The sequence below is a fragment of the Cynocephalus volans genome, chromosome 8, assembly GCF_027409185.1.
Source record: "Cynocephalus volans isolate mCynVol1 chromosome 8, mCynVol1.pri, whole genome shotgun sequence".
NCBI lineage: Eukaryota > Metazoa > Chordata > Mammalia > Dermoptera > Cynocephalidae > Cynocephalus > Cynocephalus volans.
In genome coordinates this window covers 15,141,941-15,154,594 of record NC_084467.1, presented here as the reverse complement: position 1 = coordinate 15,154,594, position 12,654 = coordinate 15,141,941, and the positions used below count along the sequence as shown (strand labels likewise).

General features: G+C 54.7%; 1 protein-coding gene across 1 annotated transcript; it reads right to left on the bottom strand.

Annotated features, from left to right (window-relative positions):
- Nucleotides 1-798: 798 nt before the first annotated feature.
- HTR6 (5-hydroxytryptamine receptor 6) lies at nucleotides 799-11,554 on the bottom strand. The gene is made up of 3 exons (XM_063105141.1): nucleotides 10,841-11,554; nucleotides 1,447-1,605; nucleotides 799-1,242 (listed from the first exon to the last, which is right to left on the bottom strand). Exons 1-3 carry the CDS (start codon nucleotides 11,552-11,554, stop codon nucleotides 799-801), a joined length of 1,317 nt encoding a protein of 438 aa, XP_062961211.1.
- Between the last annotated feature and the right edge of the window lie 1,100 nt (nucleotides 11,555-12,654).

Genomic DNA, 12,654 nt, shown 5'->3' with positions numbered 1-12,654 from the left:
GCCCTTCCTGGCCCAGAGCTAGAGGCCAGGGGACTAGGTGGCCAGGATGATAATGAAAATGTACCACTTACTGACCACCTCCTGGGTGCTGGGCCCTCTGCACATTGTCCTAATTCTCAAGACAACCCTCGAGGTAGACGTTGTTACCCCATTTTACACCTGGAATAACTGAGACTCAGGTTGCATAACCTATGCCAGACCCCAGAGCTAGTGAATAGAGCAGAGATTCAAATTTATGCCTGCCTGACTCCCAGGCTCAGGTGCTTTTCTGTGCTAGCAAATCATTCTCAGGGTTAAGATCATCTAAGCCAGCACATCTCACACTGTTTGCACATGATTCACCTGGGGATCTTGTCAACACGCAACTCTGATTTGGCAGGTCTGGGATGGGACAGAGGTATGCATTTTTAACAAACTCCCAGAAGGTGATGGTAATGTTGATGGTTCATGGACTGTGTTCTGAGTAGCACTAATCCATGTCTGCAGACAGAGGCATCCCCTCCTGTCCAGCCTGATGCAATGGGCAGAGGACATGATTGTTTTCACCCTTATCTGAACCAAGAGGTCTTTCTCCCAACATCCAGTCTTCCAGCCATCCTCTACATACACCACAAGTTACACTCCACAATGGTGCAGCCTGTAGAAAACTAATCAGAGCCAGCTATTACCGTCCAGGTTAGGGGCCTGGAGCAGCAGCAGGGGCTGACTCAGTGTACCCGCTGGTACATTGCAGCCTCCTGGCCTCAAGGACTTGGTTCCACCCAGTGCAGCTCCCTGCCGGCCAGCTCCAAGCCCGGGTCAGTTCATAGGAGAACCAAGTGGACGCAGCTGCAGCTTGGGCTCCATGGGATCAATGTCAAAGAAGTTGACCACAGCAGCGGCCCTGGTAGGCAGTGGGGGATCCCAGGTGGCCTCTCCAGGCAGCAGCAGCTGGGCCGTGAGCTGCAGGCCTGAGGAGCCACCTGAGCCTGAGTCCAAATCTGAGTCCGGTGGCAGGGGCAGTGGCAGCACATGCTGCAGGCTCAGGCCGGGCCGGGCGCCGCTGTGTGACGTGCGCATGGAGGGCGAGGCGAGGCTGGCCTGGCGCTCCTGGGGACAGCTGGGGCATGGCAGGAGCCTGCCCAGGGCCCGCTTGAAGTCCCGCATGAAGAGTGGGTAGATGATGGGGTTCATGGTGCTGTTACAGTAGCCCAGCCACGTGAGGACATCGAAGAGGCCTGGGGAGATGCAGTCACACACGGCCTAGAGGGATGCTGTATGTCACACTGGGCCCCAGGGTGGGGACACGGAGCACCCCACCCAACATGGATGGAACAGACCCACACAAATATGTGCACCAGGAGAGGCAGCCCTCCTCCTCACCCCACCCCCTGTGCCTGGGCTGGGGTAGGGTTCGAGACCTCCCCAGCAAGGCCTGAACTCACCTGCCCCCAGCTGTGGCATTACCTGGGCTATGTTGGCCACAAAGAATGGCAGCCAGGTCACAAAGAACATGCCCAGCAGGATGCCCAGTGTCAGGCTGGCCTTCAAGGCCTTCCTGCTGTGCTTGATGGCCAGACGCCTGCTGTCAGCCGACTCCACCCCTGGGCGTGGGGTCCTGGGTACCTGCGGAAAGGAAGGCCACAGGAGTCAGCTGAGAAAGAGCCCCAGTCTGACCCTGATCCTAGCCACAGACTAAGCCTTAATCCTAATTCTAGACTGAGCCCTAGTGACAGCAATAAACTGAGCTGTGATCCTTGACTGAGCCCCAACTAGAGTCCTTGACTGAGGCCTGACCCTGGCTCCAGACCAAGCACCAACATCAGTGATAAACTAAGCCCCGATAATGGTCCCAGACTGAACCCTGACCCTGACTCCTGACCAAATCCTCACATCAGCAATTTACTAAGCTCTGATCATGGTCCCAGAATGAACCTTGACCCTGGCTCCAGACCAAGCCCTGACATCAGCAATAAACTAAGCCCTGACACCTACCATAGGGCCCTACATAACAAAGGTCTCAAACTGAGCCTCCCCCATGGACCTAGACTGAGCCCTGATCCTGGGCCAACACTGAGCTCTTTCCCCAGCAATAGACCGAGCCCTGACCCTGACCCAGAGTTTCACAAGGAGCTCTAGGAAGTGCAATGAGGCAGAGCAACACGACCCCAAGCACAAATCAGATGGCTCAGAAGAACAACCATCCTTGCAAACACAACACTCAACACAGGCCCACACACATTACAGCGAACCCTAGCACCTTCCAAAGACTTCAGCACTACAAGAATCAGTGGCAATTGAACAGTACTTGAAAAAAGAGGGCCTGTTACTGTCCTGGGCTTGGCAATTTCTTTGTATATGAATTCTCTTCATATTTTGGAGAAATGGTTTTGCCTGTGCAATTACCCTCATGCTCCACAAAATAGAAGTGCTTTTTATGAGAATGTGTGCACAAAGCAAATGTTTCCAATGAAGTCTCTCACAAATTACTGGGGAGGCTACTGACCTTGGCACTTTACAACTCAGTTACATTGTGGGCTGGCAGGCATCTGCATTCTCAAAAGTGGACTGCAAGAGGAGCGTGGAGGAAGGGAGGAGAAGAAAGAAGCTGCTCCCCAGCAGCCACTGAAAGGAGGACATGGGCACTGGGAGGTTAGAATTTGACTATGCAAACTGGCAACCAGCAGTCCCAAAACATTAAAAGGCTCTCTGAACTGGGTGATCTTTTAGCCCAGCAGTTCTCTTAACTTTTTTTTTTTTTTTTTTTTTTTTTAAAAAAAAGATGACCGGTAAGGGGATCTTAACCCTTGACTTGGTGTTGTCAGCACCACGCTCAGCCAGTGAGCGAACCGGCCATCCGTATATGGGATCCGAACCTGGGGCCTTGGTGTTATCAGCACCGCACTCTCCCGAGTGAGCCACGGGCCGGCCCTCTCTTAACTTTTTTTTAACTTCATGAGTTCTTTTAAAAATCTAATGACATCTACAAAAACTTCTCCCAGAAAATAAAAGGCTTATAAATGTTTACACACACACACACACACACACACACACACACACACACACACACACACACACACACACACAGTTTAGTTCTTGAAGCAGCCAGAGGTGGGTTGAGTACGGGGGAATGAAAAGGTCAGAAGGAGGCAGGAAAGGAACCAGATTCCCAGCAACCTTCTGCAGATGGAAAGGGGGCAGAGGAGGCAAAGCCAAGATGTGTCAACCCCAGGGAGCACCAGGGCCAACGTCCCCCACCCTACTCCCATGCGCATGAGCTCTCCTACCAGCCCCTGCTCTCCCCTTCCAGCTCCACCAGGCATCCAGAGTTGGTGTCTTTGTCCATGGTGCTGAAACCCCCACTATGTACTTTCTATTGGAGCAAGGGTTCTAATTCGGGGGACGGGGGGGCAACAGGGGAAGACAAACCACATGGTAAGTCCTGCCCCTCAATGTGTTTACCCAGGTGAAATCTAGTTATACAAATATCAAGGACAACATTCCAGCCAGCCGCCAAAAGTGTGTGTGTGTGTGTGTGTGTGTGTGTGTGTGTGTGTGTGTGTGTGTGTGTGTGTGTGTGTGTGTGTGTGTGTACACATCAAGGAAAAATTTACAAAGAGCATCCTAAGAAACACCCTCAATTTCTCCCCTCTGTCTTGCTGGGGCAGCATTGTACACAGCCAAAAGCTGGACTTTTAAAACAAAGCATCTGCCTTCAAATTATGACTCTACCACTTACTCACTCTGTGATCTTGAAAGAGCCTCTGTTTCCACATCTGTAAAATGGGAGAAATGGTACTCAGCCCACAGAGTCGCTGTGAGCCGTGGATAGTAAATGCATGCATGCACCTGACATAGAGTAAGTGCTGAGTACATGGTAGCCACGATGCTGGTCCAGCGACATGTGTATGAGTTTGGGGTGATTCTGAGCACCCTCAGGGCCCTGTCCTTCTGCCACCAGCTCTGGCCTCCCCAAAGCAGCACAGACATCAGGGCCAACGCTCTGACTCCCCATGCTGCAGCTCGGGCTCTACAACAGAGGATGCTGTCCTCACCACCCCCCACATACACAAGCCTGCTCTGAAGTCTGGTCCCAAGTCAGCAAGGAAGAGACAGAGTGTCCACTTTTCTTTCTTCTCTTCTACTGTTCTCTCCTCCAGAGTGCACTCCACGTGGCCCCACCACAGTCAACCTGGAAGAAGACGCTCCTGCTTCCCCAAAAGGATCTCCTAAGACCTGTCATGCCTTCAAATCACCACCATCAATGGGCGTAGACAACATGGGGAGGGAGGAGGCATTGTCTCCAGGAGGCCCCACTCATGCAGGTGTCCCCTGCCCCTGGGGGTGGGGGGGGGACAAGAGGCAGCCCTGATCTTGTCAGAGCTCTAGGGCACCAGAGAACTAAGGCAGTGGGTGGGATATCTTGGGGGCAGTCATCAGGGAGCTTCAGAGAAGAGGGTGATGATAAGCCGAGATTCCCTTCCAAGTCTCCCTAGGAACAACCCCAGGTTTTTCTTTCTCCTCTTCTCCCCAAAGAGTTGACCCAAGAACACAGGCAAGAGGGAAGAGAGAAGGAAACTGAGGCCCAGAGAGGGTAGAGGACCTTCCCACAGTCATACTATGCCAGTGCAAGGCTTCAAACCAAAGCCCAGTGACCCCAAATCCCCATTATCATCCCCATTTATTGAGCACTTACTACACATCAGCATTTGATATTAATTACTCAATCTTTACGACAGGTAGGTGTTATTATCCCCATTTTGCAGATGAGACAACTGAGGCTCAAAGAGGCAAAATGACTTGCCAGGAGTCACACAGCAAGTAAGAGTGGTCAGGGCTTCAGTCATTTCCAGCCCCAGAAACTGCACTCTTCCCTAGGCTGCTTCCACACTCAGGGATGGCATCCACGGGCTCAGTGAGGGTGCGGTTACAGAATCCCCACCACTGTGGCCAAGAGGCCCTCATGGAGCAGAAGCCAGTGGCACCCACCAGCTCACGCCCTGGGGTCTGGCTGCTGCCACTTCACCCTTCCGACTCCTTCTGCACTGCAACCACCTCGCAGCGCCCTGTGGCCACACTCTGTCATCTGCGCGTCCCTTATACGTGTCGTGGCATGTGTCGCTGTCAGAGGGCAGCTGCCTGGAGCACAACCTGGCAGTGCCCTTCCAGCCAGCAGTTCCCTTACAGATCCTCATATCCAGCAAACACATGTACACATACCTGAACACTTGGCATATACAAGAATGTGCACCACAGCACTATTCGTGATGGGGAAAAATTGGAAACAGACTAAATGTCCATGAAAAGAAGAGTGATTAAAGTAAACCATGGTACGTTCCCACTACAGAATACTACTCAGATGTTTGAAAAGGGTGAATTGGTCAAATGGAAAGCTCACCAGGGTATATTATTAAGTGATAATGACAAGATAAAAAGCAATAGATACAGCATGACTTCATTTGTTTAAAAAAAAATACACAAAACAACACACTGTTTTTTTGGCAGCTGGCTGGTACAGGGATCCGAACCCTTCACCTGGGTGTTATAACACCGCACTCTAACCAGCTGAGCTAACCGGCAAGCCCCATGCTAAGTTTCTTTAGGTACCTAAACAAATGTGTAAACACACAGAAAAATAATTGGAAGGACATACCTAAATTATGAGTATCAGTGGGTGTGGAGGGTGATTAGACAGAATTCAGGAGGCCTTTTACTTTATTTCTATTGTTAAATTTTTATTTTAAGGTGTACTTATGTATTCCCTTGTGGAATTTAGAATGTTTACAATAATCTAATCCTAGTGTGAGGGTTACAAGACAGGATCTGGAGCCAGACTGCCTGCTGTCAAGTCCCGGCTCTCTTACTAACTTGCTGAGTGACCCTGAGCAAGTTACTTCACCTCTCGGTGCCTCATTTCTGTATAATGGCAATTATAAGGGCATCTAGCTCATAGGATTGTATTCAGGTGACATAAGACAATATAGTGAAAGTGATTAGAACAGTGCCTGGCACATGGTAAGTGCCACGTAAGTGTTAGCTATCGTGTTGTTGCTGTTCATTATTATTATTACCCGGCTCAGCCATCTGATAACAGTGATGCTGCTGCTGGTGGCAGCAATGGTGACTTCTTCCCCCCTAGAAAGCCTCGAAGGGGTGAGCTCCCCAGAACCTACGTTTCACCACCAACAGGAAAAGAGAGGAACGAAGATTTGTTGGGCACCTACTATGTGCCAGGTACTTTACTTATATTATTGGCACTTCAAACAGCATCACATGATAAATATCCTTACCCCTGGGGTACAGGGAGGTGAAGTGACCTGTTTCAGGTCATCCAGTTGTGATGGAAAAGAGGCAGGATGTGAACCATGATCAGCCAGTCACCCCAGCTCCTGCTCCAGCCCTGGCTGCACCGGGCTGCCTCGCTCCGAGCAGCAGCCAAGCTCGGCGCTGCCGCCCTGCCAGCCTCTCCCGGCTGGGCCCCCGCCGCCCCCTCGCAGATATTCCTGTGATCACATCCTCCTCTGAGGAGGATGGACAGACTTGGAAGGGAAGATGGATCCCTAAGACAGAATGACGCATAGCTGGGCGAGGCAGGGTGAAAGACGGGGAGGAGGAGAAAGTGATGGGAGAGGAGCGGGCGGAGAGGGGGGCTGCAGAAGGAAGGGAGTGGGAGGGCTGGCCCGTTAGCCCCACCGGTCACAGCCTGGTGCTGACAACACCAGGGTCCAGGGCTCGAGCCCTGTACCAGCCTGCCGAAAAAAAGAAAGAAGGAAAAACAGGAAAAACAGGAAGAAGAGAATATGGAGAGAGGGGTAGGTAGGAGAGGGGGAAAGAGGAGGAAGATGGGGACAGGGTTATGGACCCCAGAGCACGGAAATCCCTGCAGATGCCACCTCAGCTGGGCACCCACCTTCCACTCACACACACTCTCACCCACACACACACACACGCACTCACACTCACACACTCACACACACACGCACTCACACGCACTCACACTCACACACGCACTCACACACACTCACACATACACTCACACGCACTCACACACACACACGCACACATGCACTCACACACACTCACACATACACTCACACGCACTCCCACACACTCTCACCCACACTCTCACCCACACACTCACACACACACACTCACACTCACACTCACACGCACTCACACACATACACATGCACACTCACACACTCACCCCCACACACGCACACTCACACACGCACTCACATGCGCACTCACACGCACTCACACACACGCGCACTCACACACACTCACACACTCACACATGCGCACTCACACACACTCATACACACACACTCACACATGCACACTCACACACAGTCACACACACACACACTCACAGTCACACACACTCACATACACTCACACACATTCACACGCACTCACACACACGCGCATACACGCACACTCACACGCATGCACTCACACACACTCATACACAGTCACACTCACACATACATACACACACGCACTCACACGCACTCACATACTCACACAGTCACATAGTCACACACACACTCAAACATACACACACTCACAGTCACACACACACTCACATACAAACACACACATGCACTCACACTCACAGTCACATACACAGTCACACACACTCACACATACACACACACGCACTCACATACTCACAGTCACACACACGCTCACACGCTCACACACACTTGCACTGACACACACATACACATGCACTCACACTCAGTCACATACACTCGCACTCACGCTCTCACACACACTCGCTGACACACTCTCACACTCACACTCTCACACACACGCACTCACACTCACACACCCCTGCCCTGACAGCAGCTCACTGTGACCCCACTGCTCCCCATGTCCCTTGCTCCAGCCCTGGCCTACAGCCCTGCCTCAGCTCTAAGCATGTGACCCTTTCTCCCAGCCCCTGGGGCAGCCGGGAAGAAACCACTAAGCCAGTTAGTGGCCTTTTTAAGTTTCTGTAAATGCATAAATAAGCATATGTAGGAGATGGGGGTAGGTAAAATGCTGAAGGCTGACCAGGACTTAGGGACTGTGCCCAGATCCCTACCCTCTGTGCAGAAGCTAGAGGCTGGGTTGGGGAAGGCAGCGAAGCACTGAGTAGGGCTGAGCACAGGAGGAAAGGAGCTAACGTGCCCCAAGCTTGATTCTCTCTCATCAGTTCCTTTAGGTCCAGGCATCAAGAGAGCCTCCACCTCCATGCTGGGAACTGCTGGTCTCTGGGACAGGCCAACTCGGGTGGGAGGACAGGGGTCATGACCCAGGAGGTCAGAGTAGAGGCAGCATCCCAGAAGCAAATTCCCAAATTGCAAGCAACTCTCCAGGCATGCAGAAGCCTTACTTAGGAGCCAAGTGGTTTTGGAAGCAAGGACAGTGGTAGAGTCTGACACTTTGCAATCAAACCAAAAGAACGGGCTTTCCAGAAAGTGGGAGGAATTAGAATAGACACGTTGCTGGCCTGAGAGGCCCAGTGGCCATTCTGCCTCAGAGGTAAGGTGCTCCCTAAATGACCCATGAAGAGTCCTCCCAGCTTTTCATTTTAGGGCTCATCGTGACTGCTTTAGTCTCCAAGCGTACATGGTGAATAACAGAGGATCGCCACATGAGGCACCTCTCTTACAAGCTTCGTAATCCTCATCACGGTGGTGTTTCACGATCAATATCTGTCTCCCCAACTAGAACACAGATTCCCGTTCATCACCACACCCCCAGCCTAGAACAGCTCCTGCACACAGTAGGCACTCAATACATGTTACCAAGCAAATTAATTCATGTAATAAAAAGCTAGGGATCGTCACCTACAAAAAATGATTCTGAAAGCAGTGATAGAAAATGCAGCAATGTGACCAGAGATGTCACCGCGAGCTCTCCGAAGCACTGTGTTCACTTCTCTCCGTCCATTAGTATGTACTGAGTACCTACTATGTGCCAGGTGCTGTCTTAGCTACTGGGAACAGAGCAGAAAATAAAAAAAGACAAGTTCTCACCCTCATAGAGCTTACATTCTAGTAAGGAGGAGTAATAAATTTTTTTTTTAATAGGTAAGAATATGACAGGTGGTAGTAAGTGCTGCTGAGAGAGAGAACTCAGGAAATTAGGGCTGGAGAGGACCTAGGGAGGGTGGCACTTGCAACTGAACGGAGGCCGGAAGGAAGTGATGGGAGTTAGGGGGAGAACCATGTGGAAATATGAGGAAAGGCCACTCCAAGCAGAAGGACCAACAAGTGCAAAGGTCCTGAGGCAGGAATGTGCTTGGTGTGTTCAAGGAACAGCAAAGAGACCAGTGTGGCTGAGCAAGAAAGAGCAAAGGGGGATGGTGGGAGGAGAGCAGGCCAGAGACAAAGCAGAGGAGCACGTGACTGAGATGTGAGGTTACTGGAGCAGAGAATGATCTGACAGCCCTTGCATTTTAAAGGGATCCCTCTAGTGGCTGTACAAGGTTGAAAAGGGAGCAAGAGTGGATCAGGAAGCCAATTGGGAGATCACTACAACTACCCGGGCATCAGAGGAAGGGGCAGCAGAGCTTGGACGTGTTCTGAAGGTGGAGATAAGAGGACTGGATGTGGAGTGTGAGAAAAAGAGAGGCGTCCAAGCTGCCTCCACAGTTCCAGAAGAATGGAGCTGCCATTAATTACCATAAGGAAGACCACGAGGGAAGTAGGTCTGAGACCTGGAAAATCCAGAGTTCTGCTTGGGACACATTAAGTAAGCAGCCCAGGCTGGAAGTCAACAGCGTGTAGGTGGCATTTTCAGTCGTGAGACAAGATGAGATCACTAAGGGAGCGAATGTGGAAAAAGAGCAAGGACATCCCAGGGGTGAGTCCCAAGTATGCCATGTCTAGGGACGGATCAGGAGGACCCCACAGAGGAGACCAGAAGGCACAGTCAGAGAAATAAAGGGACACTGTGTGGTATCCCCAAACACAGTATTTCAAGAGAGTGTCACTGCCCACGGGCAGCACATCAGCTCAGACCGAGACTTTGGCATCAGCTAGATCTGAACCTGGACCTCACTTACCAGCTGTGAACCCTGGGCAAGTCACCTCTCCTCTCTCAGAACCTCAGTTTACCCATCTGTCAAACAGAGATGACGGCAGTACTTGCTTCATTGGGTGTTTGGAGGATTATTAAGCTTAGCTTGGTGCCTCGTGCAGAGTGAATATTCCAAGACCGTGGAGCTGCAGTTAGCACCTGCAGGGAGACTCCTGTCCTGAGGCCAGATCCTGACATGGGTTTTCTCTTTATCTTGAGCACAAGGGGGAGTCACTGAAGGATTTGAAGAAGGAGAGTGACATGATCACTTTTTTAAAATGTCTCTGGCTCCTGTGCAGAGAAATGAATAGTAGTGGTCTGGAGTGGAAGCAGGGGGAGTCAGCAGGTGTCTATCAAAGGTTGCCAGATAAGAAGTGACAGTGGCTTGGATCAGGGAGGTGGCAGTGGAGACGGCACCTGTTTAGGAGGCAGCACCAACAGGCTCATTAATGAATGGCATGAGCATGGGAGAGAAAAATGGTTCGTAAGTTTCTGGCATGTGATGCCATGATGGGGCAGGCTGGAGGAGGGGCGGAGCAGGAGAGATGGGCCACCCTAAATTCCCTGTTACATGCTGCCTTGGAGAGGCCGGCCCCACATTCCGATGAAGCTGTCGAGCAGCCAGTCAGGCACTGAGTCTGGAGCTCAGAAGAAAGGTGGGAGCTGGGAATGGCCACGTGGAGGTCATCAGAAGTGTTTACTAAGTGCTGGATGCCCAGGGGGCACCCAGTGGTTGCTCGTTCCTCTCTATCCCACAAGCCCGGGTCTCCCTGAGCACCCCGGATACCTGCAATGACTCCAAGGCCTGGCCGGCCATGCCGGTGCTGAGGCAGGCCACCTGCACGGCCTGCTTGCGGGCAGCCAGCAGGATCCTGCAGTAGGTGAAGCAGATAGCACCCGAGGGCAGGAAGAAGGTGAGGCCCGACGCCACGAGGACGAAGGGCAGGCTGGCCAGCAGGCGGCACTGGCCGGGGTCGGGTGCCCGCGCGCTGCCCAGCTCATGCCAGCCCAGCAGCAGGGGCAGGAAGGAGGCCAGCGCAGCGAGGCCCCAGGCGCCCAGGACGAGCGCCAGGGCACGCGGGGGTGTCATGCGCAGCTTGTACCGCAGCGGCGACAGGATGAGCAGGTAGCGGTCCAGGCTGATGAGGCAGAGGTTGAGGATGGAGGCGCTGCAGCACATCACGTCGAAGGCGGCCCAGAGCAGGCAGAGGCGGCGCGCCAGCACCCAGCGCCCGTACAGCGCGTTCAGCATGGCCGGCGGCATCACCACCAGCCCCACCATCAGGTCCGACGTGAAGAGCGACACCAGGAAGAAGTTGGACGTGTTGCGCAGCGCCGGCTGCGTGCAGATGAGCGCGATGAGCAGCGAGTTGGCCGCCGCCGTCAGCGCGATGACCACGCACAGCGCGGCCGCCACCCAGCCGCTGCCTGCGGGGACCGACGGCGGCCCCGACCCCCAGGCCGGGGTGCTGGTGTTGGTGGGGCCCGGCTCTGGGACCATGGGGACGGCGGGCGGAGGGTGAGGGGCCTGGCGGAGCGGACGGACGGGCTTGCCGGGGAGAACAGAATCCCCAGCGCCACCGAGGGGGCGGGTGGGAGGTAGGGACGGGAGCCTAGGTCAGTGGACAGTGACCAGAAGAGGACGCACAGGGGTTGTACGGGTGCCCCCGGGGATGGGGCAGGGACACCTGGAGCCAATGGCTAGGAAGTTGGGGGAGAGGCACTCGATGAGCCAAGCCCCCTATAGGGAGCGGCGGAAAGTTAGGCGCCGGTTGGATGCGCGCCCTTGGGTGCGAGCAGAGACCCTGGAGGGGGCGGGCGGCAAGACAGGGGCCGGGGGGGCAAAGCCCCGGGGAGCGGGAGCGGGAAGCGAATGGGCGCTGTCCAGCCGGGGCCAGCTCCCGACGGTGGGGGGCGGGGGGCGCTAGGTCGGGAGCCGCAGCGCTTTGGGTCGCAGGGTGGGGACCCGGAGACCGGAGCAAAGCCCCGGGCGGGGAAAGCAGGTCTCAGCCGGCGCAGAGGCGCCCCGGGATCCGGCGCACACGGCCCCTGCGGCACGCGGGAGGACGCCGGGCCGAGCAGGCCCCGCGGGGAGAGGAGGGCAGCGCCACGCCTCCACCCCTCCCCGCCCGGCCGCAGGGTCGCCGGGTCGCCGGGTCGCCGTCCGCCCGCGCTCGGTACCTGGGGCGCTCCGCGCTGCTCGGCTGCCGGCGACTGCGGCTGCCGCCGCGGGGCTGGGAGAGCAAGAGGCGGCTGTGGGCCGGGCTGGCGGCCGGCGGGGGGCTCCCGAGCCCGGGAGGCGCCGCGAAGGACCCGCGCGGGCGGAGGAGCAGGCGGGTGCTTCCAGCCGCGCGCGATCCCCGTGCCGTGGAGCGTGCGCCCCGCCCCGCGGTGGGCGGGGAGAGCCGAGCCCCAGCCTCGCAGGCGGGTGGGGTCCCGGTACCCCAGGCCTGTACAGAGCTGTGGCAGCCCCTACGGTCCCGCAGGTACCTCCGCAACCCGCACGTGGCGGTGGCGCAGACGGAACTCTGAGAAGGGGGTCTGTGACCTGCCTTTATCCAGGGACTGCCCCCCATCGGGGGTCTGCCCACCCGCAGAGGG

Bases quoted from the DNA above. Each gene is read 5' to 3' on its own strand.
- HTR6 (XM_063105141.1), bottom strand. From the start codon at position 11,554: ATGGTCCCAGAGCCGGGCCCCACCAACACCAGCACCCCGGCCTGGGGG. The intron at 1,606-10,840 runs GTATCCGGGGTG...TCCTTTCCGCAG, and splicing joins AGGCCTTGGAGTCATTGCAG to GTACCCAGGACCCCACGCCC. The intron at 1,243-1,446 runs GTAATGCCACAG...GCATCCCTCTAG, and splicing joins TTGTGGCCAACATAGCCCAG to GCCGTGTGTGACTGCATCTC.